Source organism: Bufo bufo, chromosome 8 (assembly GCF_905171765.1).
Source record: "Bufo bufo chromosome 8, aBufBuf1.1, whole genome shotgun sequence".
NCBI lineage: Eukaryota > Metazoa > Chordata > Amphibia > Anura > Bufonidae > Bufo > Bufo bufo.
Window position 1 is genome coordinate 117881763 of NC_053396.1, and position 23073 is coordinate 117904835.

General features: G+C 42.4%; 1 protein-coding gene across 1 annotated transcript in view; it reads right to left on the reverse strand.

Moving 5' to 3' along the window:
* The window catches only part of TENM1 (teneurin transmembrane protein 1), an 840365-nt gene that overhangs the window by 665685 nt on the left and 151607 nt on the right, over nt 1–23073 (reverse strand). The window contains 1 exon segment of the mRNA XM_040405386.1: nt 3205–3229. Coding sequence (XP_040261320.1) covers nt 3205–3229 — 25 coding nt within the window.

A 23073-nucleotide genomic window follows, 5' to 3' on the forward strand; every position in this document is an offset into this window, starting at 1 on the left:
GAAAACTTGCCATTCCTCCCAAAATGTTGAGAGAATAACTTTCATAAAGATGAATCAGGCGTTGATCAACCTGGATTTCCAGATGCTGGTGCCTGATGCAACAGAATAAATCATTCTGCCACTAATGATCTTACTGTAGTGTGCTGCCACACGCGAATATTCAGCAAAATGGACCATTACTTCTGGCCTGCTGTCACCAATCTGATGCTGCAACCCTCCTGCTCCCTCTATCTCCAGTCCTACAATTGGGCTTCTTGGCCTACTGATATGTACAAGTTACATTTTTTAAAGGATAAGCATGCCACTATGCCTTGCTATCACCCTGCTGTTGTGGGGTTCTGCCACTACTGGGATCTGCCACCAGCTTGTGCTGTATGCCACTACTGCTGCTGTTTTGGACCCACTCCTTTTTTTTACTTACAAATACTTAACAAATACTGATGCAAAATAGTGACCAAATACTGACTGTGTGAGAGGCCATTAAACTTCTGTATGTAGGACTTTTTCCTTATTAAAGAAAACTGATTTCAGATGTAAATGGCCAAAACAGATGCAAATTAATTAGAAGCCCACATTCACACGGTCACTATTTTGCATCAGTATTTGATCAGTATTTGTAAGGAGTGACACAGAAGAGATGGAAATATTTCTATTACGTTTTATTTCTTTTTTATTCCTGTTTTATTTGTTTTGTCACTGTCACTGCTACTGCCACTGCGGCCACCCACCCCAATTTGTCATGGGGTCACTACTGTCACTGCTACTGCCACTGCTGCTGCTGCCACCCTCCCCACTCTGTCATGGGATCACTACTTAAATCTTGGGGCACTACACATTTAAGTCCACGGTGATAAATTAGACCTGCCGGTAACAGTGACCTATAATACTGACGCACCGTAACTCTATAGCTAACAGAAGGGATTAAAAAGCATGTGTTTGGACTGCCACAACATGCATTAAAAGAGCGTTTTTTTCTCTATTTCCTTATATTGTTCCACTAAGAAGCCATTGCACTGCAGGAGTGTGTGCATGGGTTCTTTGCTTTACTGAGGGGTGTTGTCTGCTTTTCTTTTTGTTTAACAGAAGGGATTAGCTATAAATCTTGGTGCACTGCACAGTAATGTAGATGGTGATGAAATACACCTGCCTTTAATGCTGACGACATAGTATCAATAGAGATGTCCCGAACTATTCGCCGGCGAACAGTTCCCGGCGAACATCGCATGTTCACGTTCGCCGCGGCGGGCGAACATATGCGATGTTCGGTCCGCCCCCTATACATCATCATTGAGCAAACTTTGACCCTGTACCTCTCAGTCAGCAGACACATTCCAGCCAATCAGCATACCCTCCCTCCCTCCCAGACCCTCCCACCTCCTATCAAAAAGCAAGGACAGCATCCATCTTAGATTCATTCTGAAGCTGCAGTGTCACAAATTTGACTAACTTGTAATCGCAATGCGATTAATACAGGTTATATTAATCGCATTGCGAATTCAACTTAGAGCTGGGTTCCTAATGGTTGTATTGCTAGAATATAAAGAAGATTGAGAATATAGTGCTATATTCGTTATATTCGTCAATTCTAGCAATACAACCATTAGGAACTCAGATCTAAGTTGTAATCGCATTGCGATTAATGCAGGTTATATTAATCGCATTGCGAATTCAGCTTACCACACTCTGCGTCAACTAAGTAATTTTCCATGGGAGTTTTGCCATGGATCCCCCTCTGGCATGCCACAGTCCAGGTGTTAGTCCCCTTGAAACAACTTTTCCATCACTATTGTGGCCAAAAAGAGTCCCTGTGGGTTTTAAAATTCGCCTGTCTATTGAAGTCTATGGTGGTTCGCCCGGTTCGCACGTTCGATAACATTAGCGTAAATTTGCGTTCGCCATTCGCGAACCAACCAAAAATTTTATGTTCGCGACTTCTCTAAGTATCTACAGAATGGATTAACTATAAATGTGGGTACACTAGAACGTAATGCACACGGCGATACACTCTACCTGCACTCTTCCTGCAGTTTAAATTCCAAGCTTTCACACTGAGATTGTGCCACTATGTGGGGTGAATATGATTAGGCTGGGTATACCTGATTTATTGTGATTAATGACAAATTAATTCATAACAAATCAAATTTCTTATCAAAGTTCGGCAAATTAACCAAATCAAATTTGTCAAAACTTTGCTCAGTTGGGAGAACAATGACAAACTGGGATGACAGCAAGAGGTGCACAGAGGCAATTCTTTACAATGTTTTATTAGAAGAATGGCATGTAGTGACTCATTCTGTACTGTTAATAAAATTGGACATCACATTCCAAGCCTTGGGTGGCCAACAGTATCGATTTGCCTTCCTCTGGATCAACTTGCAGGATAACAGGCTGAACTGCATGGACAGACGTCTTTTTTCAGCCTTATAAACTATGTTACTAAACTGCCATTTACTGTTCAAACTGCCATTTACACAGTCAAATGTCCCTTATTAGCCAATAGAAGCTCGCAGATCCTAGTCCAGGTTGCCATAACAACTGATCACAGGTTTTAGCAGTTCGCAGGTCCTTAAATTTTCAGTCATATGACTATTGATGGCACAACTACACTGCTACATGCATGGGGGGCAGGGGGAACTATTAAACGGACGGGCGCTGTGGAGTTAACTGTTAAAGGGGTGGGCACTTTGAAGGTCACTGTTAAAGGGGCAGGCACTAGGGAGGTAACTGTTAAAGGGGTAGGCACTGTGGAGGTCACTGTTAAAGAGGCAGCCACTATGAAGGTCACTGTTAAAGGGGTTGTCAATGTTAAAGGGGCGGCCACTGTGTAGGTCAATGTTAAAGGGGCAGGCACTGTGGAAGTCACAGTTAAAGGGGCGGGCACTGTGGAGGTCAGTGTTACAGGGGCAGGTACTGTGGAGGTTGTTGTTAAAGGGGCAGGTACTGTAGAGGTCACTGTTATGGGGGATACTGTTGATATATTTTTATGACACACGGAAACATGAAATGAAATAGATGAAATATACCCGTGCGAAGCCGGGTACTTCTGCAGTATATATATATGTCCATCTAATTGTAGAGAGGAGGGGTAAGGGGCGGGCTTAGCTTTCAAGCCTTGACTTCAAGCCTGACTTGGAGACAGCGGCAATCGACATTAAAACAGCGTTTTTTAAAAAGTATGAAGAAACACAAAGAGGAAAGAAAAACATGATTAGCAACACACTGGGGGATACTGTAAGGCACTGTGGTCAGTTTAATATGCGTTTTGCAGGTGACAGGTTCCCTTTAACATCTATGAAGAGCATGAATACACCTCCTTCACCTCCCAAGGGAGAACAGATACAAGATCTGCATTGGGGATATAAGGTTCCTCAGTTGATGAATGGCCTATAGGCCCTAGTTTAACCTGAATGTAGTCAATGAGGAAACTCTCTTAGGACAATTAGAAAGTTATCTTCAAAAGGAGGAAAATGTGAAAGAAATTAAGTGGTTAATGAACATGAATTGTGCTAAATGTACTTAATTTTCAAATTTTCCCCTTTTTCTAAGTTTTATGCTCAAATGTCTTGGACTAATATAACTATGAAGAGCATGAAGTTCAAGTTTAATTAAGAAATAAAGTTTGTTATTCTCTTAATTCAGTTTTGTGACATTTATAAAGAACTTATTAAAGGCAAATAGGGAACTATTCAGACACTGAGACACTATGAAATATAGTTTGTGGAGGAGGCATAATGTCTAGATGTATTTTTCCATACGATTGTGCTTCTGATTGGTTGCTTTAATAAATACTTATGATTGGACATATTAAAATTGATGACTAAACTATAAAAATTGACTCTATGGCCTTTGCCCAGCACAGAATCCTTTAACCAGCAAACTGTCTGGGTCTTTGATTCTTAGGTCGACCGCATCCCCTGGCACGTGGGGAGAACGTATTAACCAATTTAAATCTCACAGACAAGCGAGGTGTAGTTCCCTAGTTTGGGACGTGTCCTAAATTGTAGAGACATATGGTGTAGTGGAGAGCTGGAAAGAAAAAATCAAAATAGGGTGGAATTGGAAAAATAATGCAATTCCGCCACAGTTGTATGTTTTTTTTTTAAACTCGCTCCCTATGCGGTAAAATTAACTTTAATTCTCTAGGTCAGTATGATTACAACAATACCACACTTGTATCATTTTTCTTGTGTTTTAATACTAAAAAATAAACCTTGAAAAAAATTATTTTTATATAATAATATAATATAATATAATTTTATTTTTTCCTTTTCTTTGCCATATTCTGACATCGATAACTTTTTTTGTAGTTATGTGTACGAAACTGTATGAGGGCTCATTTTTTGCAAAAGGATCTGTACTTTTCAGTGATACCAATTTGAAGTGTGTGACTTTTTGATCACTTTTTGTTCCATTTTTTGAGAGGTGAAGTGACCAGGGGTGCACCAACAATGAGGCCAGGTGAGGCGATCGCCTCAGGCAGCACCAGGTAGGGGCAAGAGGGGGACATCGGAAGGGCCATGGGCAATGAGCGCTTTCCTTGTGGAAACGCTCATCTCTACATACTCAACTACATAATCAACTATAGTAATGCAGTTGATTGCTGCGACGGGGCACGGGAATGATGTCTATATGGCCCACCGTTTCCTCTAATAGGCTTTAGTCCTAGTTCCTGTAGCCTATCAGAGGCCAGTGTCATCATTATCACGCTGCCCGAGCTGGGCTGCATAGAGCTCAGGGCACAGACTAGAAGAGGTCTGTGTCTTGCACAGCATCACTGACAGAGGAATGGAGGTAAGTATTTGAGTTTAATATTTTTAACGCAAATTGTAAGGTAGTATTATTTTTGTACTGGCACACATTATAAGGTAACATTTTTGTACTGGCACACATTCTAAGGTGGCCCTTAAGGGGAAATTTCTTCTACATAGGGCACTAAAAGTTTTTTTAGTTTTTTTTTAATACTGGCACACATCATAATCGAGCATTTTTTGTATTGGCACACATAAGTTGGAATTTTTGTACTGGTACACATTGCAAGGGGGAATTATTTTACTGGCAAATATTAAAAAGGGTAATTTTTGCACTGGCACACATTATAAGGGGTATTTTTTGTATAGGCTCACATTATAGGGGGAATTATTACTACTGGGGGCACTATGGGAGCATTATTATTTCTGGTGGCAAAATGAGTGACATTTTTACTATTGGGCGCACGGTTACCACATAGTGCACTCTGGCAGAAAATTATTACTATAGGTGAGACTTTTGGGAGGACTGTTACATTGGGAGGCACCCTGGCACAGCATCAGCTTAGAACAATTATTTTTGGAGGACACTATGTTTACGACACTATATGTTTTAGGGAAACTATTTGGGCACAGTCATTTTTAAGGGCACTGTGTGCCAATAATTATCATAGGGGCACTATCTGTACAGTACTAGTATTTTTAGGGGGACTGTTTCTGCAGTATAGTATTGGGAAGCACAGAGTACTCACCACTCAGATGCTGTGGTCACATTTGAACGTAGGATTTGAGGGGTAAATGTCTGCAATCAGCCTTATGGCTGATCGTAGACATTCGCTCCAGGCCTCTGCTGTTTCAAATAGCAGAAACTGGTGGCTATGGCTCCCACTGCGCTTGTAAGCAGACACCATCATAACTTTCTAATGCAATCCATAAAATGGCTCCAAACTGAAAATCCCCTTTAAAATATCAGCAATCTTTTAACATTTGTCTATATATCTTGATCGAGGACACAACATCAGAAAAAAATATATGCATGCTTCCATAAAAAGTGCATATTATTCATAGTTATTGTCCCTGAACACAAACTATGTACTGTTTCAACACAAAGTCAAGCAATGAAATGATAGGTTATAATGATTTGATGAAGACACCATTTAGTAATGAGGGATTTACATGTGTATTAATATATAAAAATGTAAAAAAAGTTATATACAGGGGGAAAAGTGGAAAGTAAAGCTTACTTTTTGGTGAACAGGTCCCACAGTCTAATAGTTTAGTCCAGTCTGTAAGATAATCAATAGATGTCATTCATTCCTTTGCTGTTGTATTTGGGTAAAGCTAAGCAAAATGGCAAAAGTTTGTACTTGTATATCTATATGTTCAACTGTTCATACAACAAAAATTATAAGAATACATAAATGTATTATAATAAATATAACTATCATTAATAACATTGAATTGGGCTCTCATTGTGACCAAATATATTTTCTAAAAAGCATTCACATTTTATGAAAAAAATATTATCTTTCTCAAAAATGGAAATCGTGATAGAAATCATCTTTTTTGTCTAAAAAGGCAAAGTAGAACTAATCCTGAAAGAAATGCTTCGCACAAAGTCAACAATGCTCGTTGCCAAAGCAAACCCATCCCAACAGTGTCACTTCATCTTTTTAGCTGAGAATCTAGGTGGCTGGATAATGAGTAGCTTCAAATAACAAGATCCTTTGGCATAAACTCTGCTGGACTCTGCCAGTAAAAAAATGAAGCTGTAGAGAAATTCACCTTCAAAAATGTTAATGACCTATCCATTATAATGTTAATGACCTAATCCACCAAGGGAGTTTTAATAACCTAGAGCTGAGACCCCAGTCTCATGGAAAAGACAGCAAATAAATCCATGTCAATTCTAAATGGACCCTTACGTGGATCCATGAAAGATCAGACCTGCTTATTTTGATTTCAGATGTAACGTCTCCAAAGTTTCGAACTGTATAGTAATTAGTATAGATTTTTACATCCTTATTTATATTGTGGTATGTTGTTTTTTTTGCAGCAAAATTTTTTTCTGTCTTGAACACCTGGAGTAATCTTCTCTACTGAATTGTAGGTAGTATGCAGAATTGTTAACTATTGTACAATTAGCTTACATTAAACTAATTTTGATTTCCATATTTTGCATGTTAATGAGCTGATTGCCTTTGGAGTCAGCCTTTCCAGCTGAGCAATACTATTGTAATTTTGTTTTTACTCTACTGGGCTGACAGCAAAAGGTCAGGCTCTCCATAAGCCAATCATTCATGTTAAGCCTCAACAATGACCGGTTGATTGAATCACCCCATGTGAGTCTCAAAAATACCAAAGATCAATCATGCAGAGAAACACTGCTCTTCCAAAGTGATCAGTGTCTTGAAGAGAATAAAGAAAATCGGTAGATTGGACAGTCTATGAATTTCCTTTGAAAGCTTTGTCCAAGTAGTACTAATAAATCTGACATTTATATTGTTAAGAAAGGCAAATACTAGTGTTGATCGAGCACCAAAGTGCTCGGTGCTCTGGTCGAACACATCGGGATGCTCGGGTGCTCTACCGAGCACCGCACCCGAGTATAATGGAAGCCAATGGGAGACCCCAAGCATTAAACCAGGCACCCCTTAATCTGAAGAAGGGAGGGTGCCTGGTTCATAGGAAAAGGTCAGAAAATGATGGAAACACCACCAAAATGGTTCAGGAACAGCATGGGGAGGATGTCTGAATGCATCTTGGACTCCCAGGTCGCTGCTGGTAATGATGTTGTCCGAGTAGTACGCCACATTTACAGATTGACAATAATATGCACAAAACCGAAGATACAGATGTAGCAGGGGTAACACACACACTTCTAACTCAAATTTATTAACTCATCGCGTTATCTTGAAACAAAAGCCATTAGAAAAGTAATTGCTTAACACATTTAGTTGCATTTAGTTTAGATAACATGTCTCATAAAGCATGTGTGTAAACCCTGCTACATCCGTGAAATCGATTTTAGAGAAAAAATTGTTAGGAAACATTCTTTCCTGTATATTTACTTGTATATAAAGTGCAACTTCTGCCAAAAAATACAAGGAAGAGGCAATCCAATACAACCTGTATATCCCATAAAGGACACATAAAGGAGGGCCTCATTCACATTGTGGGACTCCTACACTCATAAAGCCTATGCACGACTAAGTGAAAGGGCTGCCAAAAAATACAAGGGTCACTACAATGCACCCATTGTTACTCATAAAGGAGGGCATCATACACAGCCTTGAAAAATTATGATTGATGGCCTGCTGGTGACCCTCAAAAACATTTGGAGCAAGGGCCTGCTGATCTGAGCATCTAAAACAATATGGGCGAGGGCCTGCTGCCGCTTTGGTGACTCTAGATAACCTGGGGCAGATTGCATGTCCCCGTGATTGTGACAATCCATTCGGATGTCTGCCCTATCAACTTTTGATGTTATTTTCAGCCCAAACCATGTAGACCATTCGTAACAGGAAAATCATGGTTCGATTCCAGAGAGTGAGCCTGAGAAACAGCTGCGTCTACCACATCCAAGAAAGGCAGCATGTGCACAAATTACCTATTAGGTATAATTAGGTGAGGGCCTGCAGGTAAGCTGACCCTATAAAAGATTGTAGGTGTAGGCCTGCAGGTGACCCTCAATAACATTTGGAGCAAGGGCCTGCAGATCTGACCATCTAAAACATTATGGGTGACGGCCTTCTGCCGCTTTGGTGACTCTAGATAACCTGGTGCCTATCGCACGTCCCCGTGACGGTGATGATCCATTCGGATGTCTGCCCTATCAACTTTCGATGTTATTTTCAGCCCAAATCATGTAGACCATGGGCAACGGGGGAATCATGGTTCGATTCCAGAGACAGAGCCTGAGAAACAGCTACAGCTACCACATCCAAGCAAGGAGGCATGTGCGCAAATTAACTATTAGGTATAATTAGGTGAGGGACTGTAGGTGAACTTACCGTGTAAAACATTGTAGGTGAAGGCCTGCTAGTGACCCTCAAAAACATTTGGAGCAAGGGCCTGCTGATCTGACCATCTTAAACGTTATGGGCGAGGACCTACTGCCGCTTTGGTGACTCTGGATAACCTGGGGCCAATCGCACGTCCACGTGACGGCGACAATCCATTCGGATGTCTGCCCTATCAACTTTCGATGTTATTTTCATTGCAAACCATGGTGAACACCTTTAACGGGGGAATCATGGTTCGATTCTGGAGAGGGAGCCTGTCACGGTGAGGAGTGGGGGAAACCCCCCACCATGCGATGTTAAAGGAATAAGGAAGCTGCTAGGCCAGGACGACAGGATCAGGGAGCAGGTCACCTCCTAAAACGTCCCTAATTCTGACCCTGACTCCTAACCGTATGAGTCAACCCAGATGGTAGGAGGGCTCATACTCCGGAACCTCAGGTCCCTACTAGCCCTCAGGGAATCCCTGGACTAGGAGCAGAGTAAGACGACCTGTTCCTCCACATCACGGACGAACAGGAGTCTCAACTGGCCAAGCTGCAAGGAGAAGGGAACATATACAGCATATGGATATGGCAGGTAAGTTAAACCAGTTCCACCCTACCTGAATGGGGTTCCACAAGTGCTGATGTCCACACCAACATAAAAGGACACAGCACACATCACAAATCACACAGGAAACCAGGACACCATAGCTGCACTAAGGTGAGAAAGCACCGGAACATAAACTTAACATCATGACATTTACTTATGACCACAAGGGTGACCCTCACTGGACATATGGCATAAGAAGACCAGGAGGATGACTCCAGCATGGCTGGAGTACCCCTCTCCTGCAGGCATCCAGCAGAAGCTAAATAGACCAAGCAGCCACACCCACTCACACACACTAGGGTGGGAGTTAACCCTTCCAACACCAGACAGGGTAGTGAAGCCACTTCAAGGGGAAATGCACACACAACTAAACCCCGTGCACACCAAACAGGGAAAGTGCACACATACACTACACAAGTTGCCAGAGGCAACCGCATACATAGACAGTGAGCAGTCCAGCAGTCAGCTCAGGCTGCTACACTGCCAACAACATCATGTTGCCAGCGGCAACCACACGTGAGGCAAACAACTCACAGCCTTCACCTGCGGTGAACAACCAAACTGACTGCTGGCAACTGCATGCGGCTCTAAGAGTCATGACTATGAACATAGTCGTGACAGAGCCTGAGAAACAGCTGCGGCTACCACATCCAAGCAAGGCAGCATGCGCGCAAATGACCTATTAGGTATAATTAGGTGAGGAACTGCAGATGAGCTGACCCTGTAAAATATTTTAGGTGCGAGCCTGTAGGTGAGCTTATCACTGTAATAGATTTTAGGTGCGGGCCTGCTGGTGAGCTGACCCTGTAAAAAATTATATGCGAGGGCCTGCTGGTGAGTTGACCCTGTAAAAGATTTTAGGTGCAGGCCTGCTGGTGAGCTGACACTGTAAAAGATTTTAGGTGCGGGCCTGCTGGTGAGATGACACTCTAAAAGGTTGTAGGTGAGGGCCTGCAGGTGAACTGACCCTCTAAAACATTATATGCAAGGGCCTTCAGGTGAGCTGACCCTTTAAAATATTTGAGGTGTGGGCCTGCTGGTGAGTTGATCCTGTAAAAGATTTTAGGTGCAGGCATGCTGGTGAGATGACCCTCTAAAAGGTTGTAGGTGAGGGCCTTCGGGTGAGCTGACCCTCTAAAACATTATATGCAAGGGCCTTCTGGTGAGCTGACCCTCTAAAAATTATATGCGAGGGCCTGGTGGTGAGCTGACCCTGTAAAACATTATATGCGAGGGCCTGCTGGTGAGCTGACCCTCTAAAAAATTAGATGGGAGGGCCTGCTGGTGAGCTTAACCTATAAAACATTATATGCGAGGACATTATATGCGACAAATAAGCATGTGTTGATATGATGGAAGAGGAGAAAGAGGATGAGAAAAGGAAGATTTAACCATATACCCTTGTTTGTGGTGGAAGGGGTGCATGGGAATACAGTGTATTCAGTACATTATAAACAATACATTTAAAGTGCCTTTATGTTCATCAGCTTTCCTATGGTGGAGTCGAAAAGTCATGGTCAATCCAGGCCTTATTCATTTTTATAAGAGTCAACCTGTCAGCATTTTCAGTTGACAGGCGGATACGCTTATCTGTTATAATGCCACCAGCAGCACTTAATACCCGCTCAGACAAAACGCTGACAGCAGGGCAGGTCAGTATCTCCAAAGCGTAGAGCTCCAGTTCGTGCCACGTGTCCATCTTGGACACCCAGTAGTGTTAAGGCACTGGGGGATCATTGAGGATGCTAACATGGTCTGCTATATACTTCTTCACCATCTTCCAAAAATTTTCCCTCCTTCTGACACTAGGCCACACATCAGGGTGAGGGTGCTGGCAGGGTGCCATGAAACTGTCCCAGGCTTTGGAGAGTGTTGCCCTGCCTCTGTTGGAACTGCTGTGTTTTCCCCTTGTCTTCCCTCCTCGGTTTACCAAGGAACTACGTACTCTGCCGCCAGCGTTGTCAGATGGAAGTTTTTGGAGAAATTTTTCAACAAGGATCTTCTGGTATTGCACCGTTTTGCTCGTCCTCTCCACCAGAGGAATGAGAGATGAGAAGTTCTCTATGTAGAGGGGGTCGAGAAGGGTGAAAAACCAGTAATCCATGTTGTCTAAAATGCGTATAACACGTGGGTTGCGGGAAAGGGAGCATAACATGAAGTCAGCCATGTGTGTCAGAGTACCAACAGGCAAGACTTCGCTGTCGTCATCAGGAGGATCACTCTCAATATCCTCATCCTCTTCCGCCTCTTCTGCCCACCCACGCGGAACAGATGGAATTAAACTTCCATGGGTACTACCCGCTGTAGCGGAGGCAACCATCTCCTGCTCCTCCTCCTCCTCTTCATCGTCCAATTTGCGCTGAGAAAACAAACTGAAGGTAGTCTGGCTATCACCCTGTGTAATGTCTTCCCCAATTTAAACCTCTTCCACATGCAAAGCGTTGGCCTTAATTGTGAGCAGCAAGCATTTCAGTGTACACACAAGTGGGATGGTTACGCTGATAATACCGTTATCGCCGCTCACCACTGTGTTGATTCCTCAAAGTTTCTTAAAACCTCACAGAGGTCAGATATCCATGCCCACTCCTCGCTTATGAATAGCGGAAGCTGACTGGAAAGGCGACGACCATGTTGCAGCTGGTGTTCCACTACTGCTCTCTGCTGCTAACAAAACCTGGCCAACATGTGGAACATGGAGTTCCAGCGCGTGCTCACGTCACACAAGAGCCAGTGAGCTGGCAATTTCAAGCTCTGCTGCAGCGTTGACAGACCGGCTGAAGCTGTCGATGACTTGCGGAAATGTGCACACAAACGGCGCACCTTCACCACTAGCTCAGGCAATTTGGGATAAGTTTTGAGAAACCACTGAGCCACAAGGTTGAACATGTGGGCTAGGCATGGGATGTGTCTGAACTTGCCGAGCTCCAAAGCCGCCACCAAGTTACAGCCATTATCAGACACAACCATGTCTGGTTCTAGGTTGAGTAGCGAGAGCCACAGCTCAGTCTGGTCTCTTATCCTCTGCCACAGCTCTGCGGCAGTGTGCTGTTTGTCCCCTAAGCATATCAGCTTCAGTACGGCATGTTGCCGCTTCCCCACTGCAGTGCTACACTGCTTCCAGCTACTGACTGATGGCTGACTGGTGCTGCACGCGGATAATTCGGAGGTGGAAGTAGAGGAGGAGGAGGCGGAGAAGTGGGGTTTGGAGCCACTAATGTAGGTGCTGACGGAAAACCTGATCGACATAGGGACCGCAATCCTTGGCATTGGTAGCACCTGTGCCATCCCAGGGTACGACTCGCTCCCGGCTTCCACAACATTCCACCAGTGTGCTGTCAGGGAAATGTAGCGTCCCTAGCCGAATGCACATGTCCATGTGTCCGTGGTTAAGTGGACCTTCCCAGTAACTGCGTTGGTCAGGGCACGTGTGATGTTACGGGACACATGTTGGTGTAAGACCGACACTGCACACCTTAAAAAATAGTGGCGGCTGGGGACTGCGTAACACAGGACGGCCGTCGACATGAGGCTGCGGAAGGCCTCAGTGTCCACAAGCCTAAATGGCAACATTTCCAGGGCTAGTAATTTGGAAAGCTGAGCATTTAGTGCTATGGGTTCTGTGGGTGGCTGGGTATTTGCGCTTGCATTCAAATGCCTGGGGTAAGGACATTTGTACGCTGCACTAGGACACGGAAATGGATGTGGTCGCTGATGGTGCTTGCGAAGGTCCAGGTGCAGGGTGGGAGGTATCCGGGCCTGTGCCTTTGACAGGAGATTGGCCAGCACGTAACACAGGGGAAGAGGAGGCAGTTGTGTGACCCACAGACACAGATTGCGGACCGATGCAGTGCTTTGATACCATGTGGCGGATTATGCTGGGGGTGGTGTGATTGATAGTGTTCACACCCCTACTCATTTTTGTGTGGCACAGTTTGCAAATTACAATTCTTTTGTCGTCCGTACTTCCCTCAAAAAAGTGCCAGACTGCGAAACACCTATCCCTTGGCAAGGGAGATTTCCACAAGAGTGTGCTCTGGGGAGCAGTTGTGGGCCTGTTTGGTGTGGCCTGCCTTCTCCCTTTTTCCACCCCACTGCCTCTTCCAGCCTGTTGTGGTGCAGCAGATCCCTCCACCTCTGTACTGCTGTCCTCGCTTTACTTTCCTCCTTCCCAGGTTGGGTTAGAGACTTCCTGGTCCACCACATCCTCTTCCACTTCCTCACTCTGCTCATCCTCCTGACTTGTTGAACTAACCACTACCATCAGTTATTGACAACTGTGTCTCATCCTCTTCATCAGCCTCTTGAGACAGTAATTGCCGTTAAGTTATTGGCAATTGTGTTCCATCATCATCCACCTCATTAAACAGTAATTGCCGTTCCCCACCGTCATCTTCTTGTGATTGTGGATGCTCAAGAGTTTGGGAATCAGGGCACAAGATCTGTCCCTCTTCAAGCATGCTTGGTGAGAGGGCCAAATCAAGGAAGGGCGCTGAAATGAGCTCCTCGGAATATCCGAGTGTGGGATCACTTGTTTGGCCAGACTGTACATGGTTGCGGAGGAAAGAGGATCAGGGTGAGGATTGGGTTGAGCAGACTCTTGGCTGCTGAGACTGGACTTGGTGGAAGACAGGGTGGTGCTTAAGAGACTGGAAGCATTATCTGCTGCAATCCACTGGTCTGACTTCAAGAGTGGTGTCCTGCGCCGCCCTTCAAACTGGGACATGAAGCAATCATCATGGATGATTGTTTTTCTTGTGCTCTGGCAGCAGGCACAGTTTCACTGCGCCGAGGGCCATGGCCTCTGCGTGCACCATCAGCATCACGGCCACTGCCCCGTCCCTTACTGCTTGCCTTTTTCATATTAAATGTTATATATGATTGAAAGTCTGTCACACATGCAGTTGCGTAGGATTTGGAAGTATATGCACAAACAAATTTAAAAAGGCATTTTACATGTGAAAACGTCACACAGGAGATATCCTGCACATAATGTCAATGCTGTCACCAGCGGCTAATGAAAAATTACAGGGAATGTCACAGGTGTTTGGGATGAGGAAACGTTATACAGGAGAGGTACCTCCGGTAATGTCAATGTCCGCAGAGTCTACGCAAAAAAGTACACTGTATTTCACAGATACATTTTTGAAGCGCACACGTTACACTGCAGATGTGGCCCTGTTAAGGTCACTGTCAGAACTGGACACCGTCTACGGAAAAAGTACTCTGTATGTCACAGAATTTTTTTTGAAGCGCACACGTTACACTGCAGATGTGGCCCTGATAGTGTCACTGTCAGAAGCGGACTCCATTTATTGACAAAGTACACTCTATGTCACAGATACATTTTCGAAGCGCACATGTTACATTGCAGATGTGGCCCTGGTAAGGTCACTGTCAGAAGCGGACACTGTCTACGGAAAAAGTACACTGTATGTCACCCAAAAAAAATTTAAGTGCTCACGTTACACTGCAGATGTAGCCCTGGTATTGTCACTGTCAGAAGCGGACACCGTCTATGGACAAAGTACACTGTATGTCAAAGATACATTTTTGAAGTGCACACATTACACTGCAGATGTGGCCCTGGTAAGGTCACTGTCAGAAGCGGACACCGTCTACGGAAAAATTACACTGTATGTCACAGAAAACTTTTTGAAGCGCACACGTTACACTGCAGATGTGGCCCTGGTAAGGTCACTGTCAGAAGCAGACACCGTCTATTGACAAAGTACACTGTATGTCACAGATACATTTTTTCTTCGCACACGTTACACTGCAATTGTGGCCCTTGTAAGGTCACTGTCAGAAGCAGACCGTCTACGGAAAAAGTACACTGTATGTCACAGATAAATATTTGAAGCGCACGTTACACTGCAGATGTTTTTGGGATGCACACACTTTACACTGGAGATGTGGCACAGCTAATGTCACTGTCCGCAGCGGACACAGTCTACAGAAAAAGTACACTGGATGTCACAGATATTTTTTGGATGCGCACACTTTACACTGGAGATGTAGCGCGGATAATTTAACTGTCCGCAGCGGACACCGTGTACGGAAAAAGTACACTGGATGTCACTGATATTTTAGGGATGCACACAGTTTACACAGGAGATGTGGCGTGGATAATTTAACTGTCTGCAGCATCCTATTAGACGCTATTTAGCAATAAAATTATATATTGCTGCTGTCACACAGAATAGTCCTTAACCACTTCACATCTGGGCCATTTGCCCCCTTCCTGACCAGGCCTAATTTTGCAAATCGGACATATCTCACTTTATGTGGTAATAACTTTGGAGAGCTTTTACTTATCCAAGCCATTCAGAGATTGTTTTCTCGTGACACATTGTACTTCATACTAGTCATAAATTTGAGTCAATATATTTCACCTTTATTTATGAAAAAAATCCCAAATTTAGGCTACTTTCACACTTGCGTTCAGAGCGGATCCGTCTGGTGGCTGCACAGACGGATCCGCTCCTATAATGCAAACGTTGGGATCCGTTCAGAACGGATCCGTCTGCATTATAGTTCAACTTCAAACGGATCCGTCCCCATTGACTTACATTGTAAGTCTGGACGGATTCGTTTGGCTCCGCACGGCCAGGCGGACACCAGTCAGCTTCCGCTATTCATAATGCAAGCTGCGTTCGGATTTCTCTGCCTGCTGAGCGGAACGGAGGCCAAGCGGAGCCATCCTGATGCATTCTGAGCGGATCCGCATCCACTCAGAATGCATTGGGGCTCTACGGATCCGCTCGGGGCCGCTTGTGAGAGCCTTCAAACGGAGCTCACAAGCGGAACCCCGAACGCTAGTGTGAAAGTAGCCTTACCCACATTTCTTTAAAATTCACAATTTTCTAAATTTACATTTCTCTGCTTTTAAAACAGAAAGTGATACCTCATAAAATATTTATTACTTAATATTCCCCATATGTCTACTTTATGTTGGCATCATTTTGGAAATGTAATTTTATTTTTTTAGGACGTTAGAAGGCTTAGAAGTTTAAAAGCAATTCTTAAATTTTTAAGAAAATTGCCAAAACCCACTTTTTAAAGTTCAGGTCTGAAGTCACTTTGTGGGGCCTACATAGTTGATACCCCCATAAATAACCCTATTGTAGAAACTACACCCCTAAAGTTACTTAAAACCGATTTTAATAACTTTGTTAACCCTTTAGGCATTCCACAAGAATTAAAGGAAGATAAAAAATTAAAATTTCACTTTTTTGGCAGATTTTCCATTTTAATAGAATTTTTTCTTTAACAAATCGATGGTTAACAGCCAAACAAAACTCAATATTTATTACACAGATTCTGCGGTTTACAGAAACACCCCACATGTGCTGTATGGGCACACGGCAGGGCGCAGAAGAAAAGGAGCGCCACATGGTTTTTAGATACCATGTCCCATTTGAAGCCCCCCTGATGCACCCTTACAGTAGAAACTCCCAAAAAGTGACCCCATTTTGGAAACTAGGGGATAAGGTGCCAGTTTTATTGGTACTATTTTTGGGTACATATGACTTTTTGATCATTCATTATAACACTTTATGGGGCAAGGTGACCAAAAAATTTGTTGCTTTAGCACAGTTTTTATTTATTTATTTTTACAGCGTTCACCTGAGCGGTTCGGTCAAGTGACACTTTTATAGAGCAGATCGTTACGGATGTGGCGATACCTTATATGTATACTTTTTCTTATTTATTTAAGTTTTACACAATAATAGCATTTTTGAAACAAAAAAATTATATTTTAATGTATCCATGTTCTGAGAGCTATATTTTATTATGTTGGGGCTCATTTTTTGCAGTATTATTTGTATCATTTTGTGGGACATACGCCTTTTTGATCACTTGGTGTTGCACTTTTTGTGATGTAAGGTGACAAAAATGGCTTTTTTTTTTTTACGATGTTCACCCGAGGGGTTAGTTCATGTTATATGCTTATAGTGCTGGTTGTTACGGACGCGGTGATACCTAATATGTATACTTTTTTTTTTTATTTCACTTTAACACAATAATAGCATTTTTGAAACCAAAAAAATGATGTTTTAGTGTCTCCATTATCTGAGAGCTATAGTTTTTTTTATTTTTTGAGATATTTTCTTACGTAGGGGCTCATTTTTTGTGGGATGAGGTGACAGTTTTATTGGTACCATTTTGTGGGATATACGCCTTTTTGATCACTTGGTGTTGCACTTTTTGTGATGTAAGATGACAAAAATAGCTTTTTTTGACAGTTTTTTTTTCATGGTGTTTATCGGACTAGGTCGATCATGTGATATTTTTTCAGAGCCGGCCGTCACGGACACGGCAATACCAAATATGGTATCTATTTTTTTTTTTTTTTTATTCCTTAATATATTATTATTCCTTAATAATATTCCTTGTGAAACCTTTTTTTTTTTTTTAACACTTTATTTATATTTTTTTTATTTTACATTTTTCATCCCCCATAAGGTCATACAAGACCTCTGGGGGACATTTAACTTTACTTTTTTTTTTTTTTCACTGTTGATTTCTTTCTGACATAGTAGCCCCAGTTACAGGAGAAATGCACCCCCCAGAGACGCTGTACAGCGCAATACAGCCCTGTACAGCTTCAGTGCAGGAGCTGTGAGGTCTCTGAAAGACCTCACAGCTTCTGCACTCTCCCGGCTCCGGCGGTCACATGCCCTGGAGACCATGCTGATTGGTCTCCAGGTGAAAACAGCTACTGGGGGATCGCGGGGTGGAGTGTGAATGAGAGGGAGGCGGTACAAACATTTCTGAGCTCTGTAACTGGAAATTACAGCGCTTACATCCCCCGGAGACCATGCAGATTGGTCTCCAGGGCTTACAGTTTACATTGCGATTGCGATGCCTAGTTAAAATACCGATCTCCCTCTCTGACAGGCAGTAATGAGAGGGAGATGGTATATGCATTTGTGATCGCTCTGACTGCTTTTCAGTGCATTTAAAAGCCCGGAGACCAAAAAAATGATGTTTTAGTGTCTCCATATTCTGAGAGCTATAGTTTTTTTTATTTTTTTAGATATTTTCTTACGTAGGGGCTCATTTTTTGCGGGATTAGGTGACAGTTTTATTGGTACCATTTTGTGGGACATACGCCTTGTTGATCACTTGGTGTTGCACTTTTTGTGATGTAAGGTGACAAAAATAGCTTTTTTTGACACAGTTTTTTTTTTTTATGGTGTTTATCGGACTAGGTCGATCATGTGATATTTTTTCAGAGCCGGCCGTCACGGACACGGCAATACCAAATATGGTATCTATTTTTTTTTTTTTTTTATTCCTTAATATATTTTTATTCCTTAATAATATTCCTTGTGAAACCTTTTTTTTTTTTTTAACACTTTATTTTTATTTTTTTTATTTTACATTTTTCATCCCCCATAAGGATATACAAGACCTCTGGGGGACAATTAACTTCACTTTTTTTTTTTTCCACTGTTGATTTCTTTCTGACATAGTAGCCCCAGTTACAGGAGAAATGCACCCCCCAGAGACGCTGTACAGCGCAATACAGCACTGTACAGCTTCATTGCAGGAGCTGTGAGGTCTCTGAAAGACCTCACAGCTTCTGCACTCTCCCGGCTCCGGCGGTCACATGCCCTGGAGACCATGCTGATTGGTCTCCAGGTGAAAACAGCTAATGGGGGATCGCGGGGTGGAGTGTGAATGAGAGGGAGGCGGTACAAACATTTCTGAGCTCTGTAACTGGAAATTACAGCGCTCACATGCCCCGGAGACCATGCAGATTGGTCTCCAGGGCTTACAGTTTACATTGCGATTGCGATGCCTAGTTTAAATACCGATCTCCCTCTCTGACCGGCAGTAATGAGAGGGAGATGGTATATGCATTTGTGATCGCTCTGACTGCTTTTCAGTGCGTTTAAAAGCCCGGAGACCAGGAAAAAAGGTCTCAGGGTAAAGCTTCATATTCTTGGCTGTCAGGAGGGTGCTCAGTCACGGAGCTTCTATGTACAGCGGATGAGCACAGGGGGGGAAAGCTGCAGGACGTTTTAGAACGCACTTTCAGAAATAGAGATCCATCTCCTGGACGTTTATAGTCAATGGGCAGACGGGAGGCTGCGTTTTTCTAATAAAAATCTCCCAATAACACTCGCTACACTGCCTGTCCCTTCCTATGCACAGCTCTCCCTAAGACTGAGCAATTTAGCGCAGATTGCACTACAAACATACTGTATATTGCTGCTGTCACACACAATAGTCCTTTAAAGGACTTTTGGGTCTCTGAAAAGTTTTTTAAATAAAAATCTTCCAATATCACTCCCTACACTGTCTGTTCCTTCCTATGTTCAGTGCTCCCTGACTAAGACTGAGCCGAGCACGCGTTATGTTGAAATCACTCAAGTAAAAACATTTGATGTCCTTGCTGTGTGAAGTGAAGATCTCAGTGAGAACAGAACCCGCCTTCAAAAAATTATATTTCTGCCAATCATACCTATGATACCTACTGCCATAACACTTTTGTCAACCCAACCAAGGCAGACTATAAGTACAGTATATAGATAGCAAAGCAATCTATTTTACATATTGACTATTAAGGCATATGGACATCATTTAGTAAGATCAAAGAATGTCATAAGCTTAGGGAGACCTGGTTTGTCCATATAAAACATGGATGCAGGCTCCAGCTGAACAACAGGGGGACAGGTAAATCACCATGTGGGCCCCTAGTCTCCCAACCCCTGGACAAGTGGCACATTATTCAGTAGACTAACTGCACTATATATAGATAAGCCACATACAGCACCTCAACCAGCCTATGTTCATATTAAAAGTGGGCAAACTACCCACTTTATTATTATAGATGTATTTGTTGGCTGAGATGATTTGTAGGTCATACCTTATAAAGGTTGCTGTAGGAACCCCATAATTAAGATCCAAAGTTGATTTGTTCCCCAACTTCGTTTTAATGCTGTATGGAGACCTATCTCTGTATAGCATAAAAATGTATGTGCACAGAGGCAACATTCGTTAAGCCCGTTTAAGAACTTCGAACTCGTTAAGAACTTAGGGATTTGATTATACAACTTTAAAAATATTTTAAAACAGCAATCTGAAGTTGGCTTTGCTCTTGAGGTACCACTTGGTACTGAAGCCGACTTTGGATTGCTGTTTTAGAACGTTTTTAAAGTTGTATAATTGAAGCCGGAAGTTCATCACTGAAGTCTTGTGAGACTTCGGACTTAACAAATTTTGCCTCCACGCAACGAATACATTTTAATGCTGTATGGAGACAGGTCTCCATACAGCATTAAAATGAAGTTGGAGAACGGATTGATTCATTTACCCCTACCCAAAATCAATCATCTTGTGTGCCCACTGCCTGCAGCTTTGTGAGTATTTGTCATATTTTCATGCAGTACAGTAGGCCCCCAGAATGAATTTTACTGCTGCGACAGTACAGTGCACCCCAGTCCGACACTGCATCGATGACTACACATTTAAATGACTGGCATGTACTGCAATACAATATTTTCCTAAATTGATCGATACAGAGGAAGCATATGGCTTATCTACAGTTTATGGAGATGGTACTATGGCTTCTAAATGTATGGCTGGTTGAAGTTACAAAAGCTGGATCGGCAGTGCCCAACCGATCATCTACTGAGTTGAATTGACAAAAGGACATCATTAAAAAGATTGCTAATGACACCAAAATAACCAGCTATCCCATATGCTGCCACTGTTAATTTTCTAATGATCTCTGGTTGTGGGATGTTCTATCCTTGACTACTTTGGAGATGGGTACACCAGACATGAACAGATGGAATTGGAGCATTACATTCAAAGAACGCAAAATATAAATTAAACGCCAGAGCAATATGAGATATACACACAAAAAATATACGCTTTTCTAGGTTCAATGAATATTCATGCACCTCCATATCTCCTCTGCAAACATATGATCTTACAATTGTTTGTGATGATATGTCACATCATTAAAAGTATAGCAGGATAGCCATCTTGCACTTGCCGTTTATGCTGCTTTGGATTATAGCTGGAAAAAAAATAAGTAGAATATTCTTTTCATAATAATCGAAAAGTCAATGTCATTATATTTTGGTGAGAAATACAAGCTCTAAGTATTTTGACAATGCCATTAGTAGCCATTGATAAGTTATTAAATGATGATGTTGTCAACAGTATAAAACTACATCACATAATGTTTGGCCCTATCAAGCAACCATTCTTTAGTTTCGGGGCAGAATGTTTTGACTTTGTTGACTGTATCCAATGCAATTTCATGTCAGTAATTTTAGATATATCCCATCTGACTAACCATCTGTGGCTCTGTTGTGAATAGACCTTACCCCAGCAACATTTTCTTCAAATATAGCTTTTTGACCGCATGCAACATATATAAAAATGTCTTCTGATTCTAATCGAAATTAAATAAAATAAAAATAACATATTTGTCCGGGTTTCTTTCCCATTATGTGTGGTATTTTAAAATGAACATTTGCGTTTACACCAATAGTTATCAATATAAATATACTATTTTATAATATACCCTAATTAACAATTTTTTCTTCTTAATCCTGTTTCATTCTGGGTATATTTTCTTCAGTGGTACAAATATCAGTGGTTAACTAATGAGTGCTGACTACAGTGTCCACTGTAGTCTGGTCCTGTCAGAGCTATCACTTCAGCTACCTTGCAAATAGTCTGCTCTCTTTGATCCTTGATTGATACTGTTACTCCATCCTCTCATAGGTGTTGATAGAGTACTGAAGAACATTAAAGGGGTTGTCCTGCAAGGAAAAAATAATTGGCAAAGGGCTCAGAGTGGGTTCAAAAAAAGTAAAAGAAGCAATTCAAACCTCCCAGCTCTCCCACTGCTCCCATTATGTCTTGATACACAGGAAATGCCATGAAATGCCCACTGATCCAATTGCTTGCTGAAGTAGGTCACTACTGTAGCCTTTTGAGCAGGCATTTACTCTGTGGAGATGGAATCTGGAAGTAGAGACCAGCTGGGATTTGGTAAGTGCCAGAATGGGAGCCGTGGGGAATAATGAAAGTTAGAATTGCTTTTCTTACTCTTTTTAACCCACTCTAAGCCCTTTGCCAAGTTTTTTTTTTCCACACTGGACAACCCTTTTAAAGTAAAGAGTAGTGAGAGAATGAAGGAAGAAGTAGCTGGCTTTAGTCTTCTTTCCCACCACATTTTTAATTTCCAGGCACATGTGTTTTTGTTTTTTTTAGAGATACTGGATCAGCACAATAAAATGATTCAATGTATGCATCAGTTGGCATCCTTAAAAAGCAAAAATTATACATTTTACCAATTGGTTGAATTATCGGCTAAGGGGTACATCAGTGGAAAGTTGGATCAGTTAGGCAATGTCTAAATCTGTGCTGGTAATTATGGTATTCTGTTTAGCCCTAGGAACAGAATACCGAAACCGCCACATCCGGCATATGCCAAACACTGTTGGCACTCAGCGGATCTCAATCACTGTAATGGGGTCCGTTGGGTGTCTGTTGTGAAAACTGGCATTTTGCCGGAAAAATACTGCTGCATGCAGAGCTATATAGTCCTTTTTTTTTTTTTTTTGCTTCCTGGAATCTGTGATGGGAGCTCCTGCCAAAACCTCTGCCACAGATGTGAACATGGTCTTAAACTGATATTTTCTACTGTATGCAATCAGTTTAACAGAATCTTCTATTAA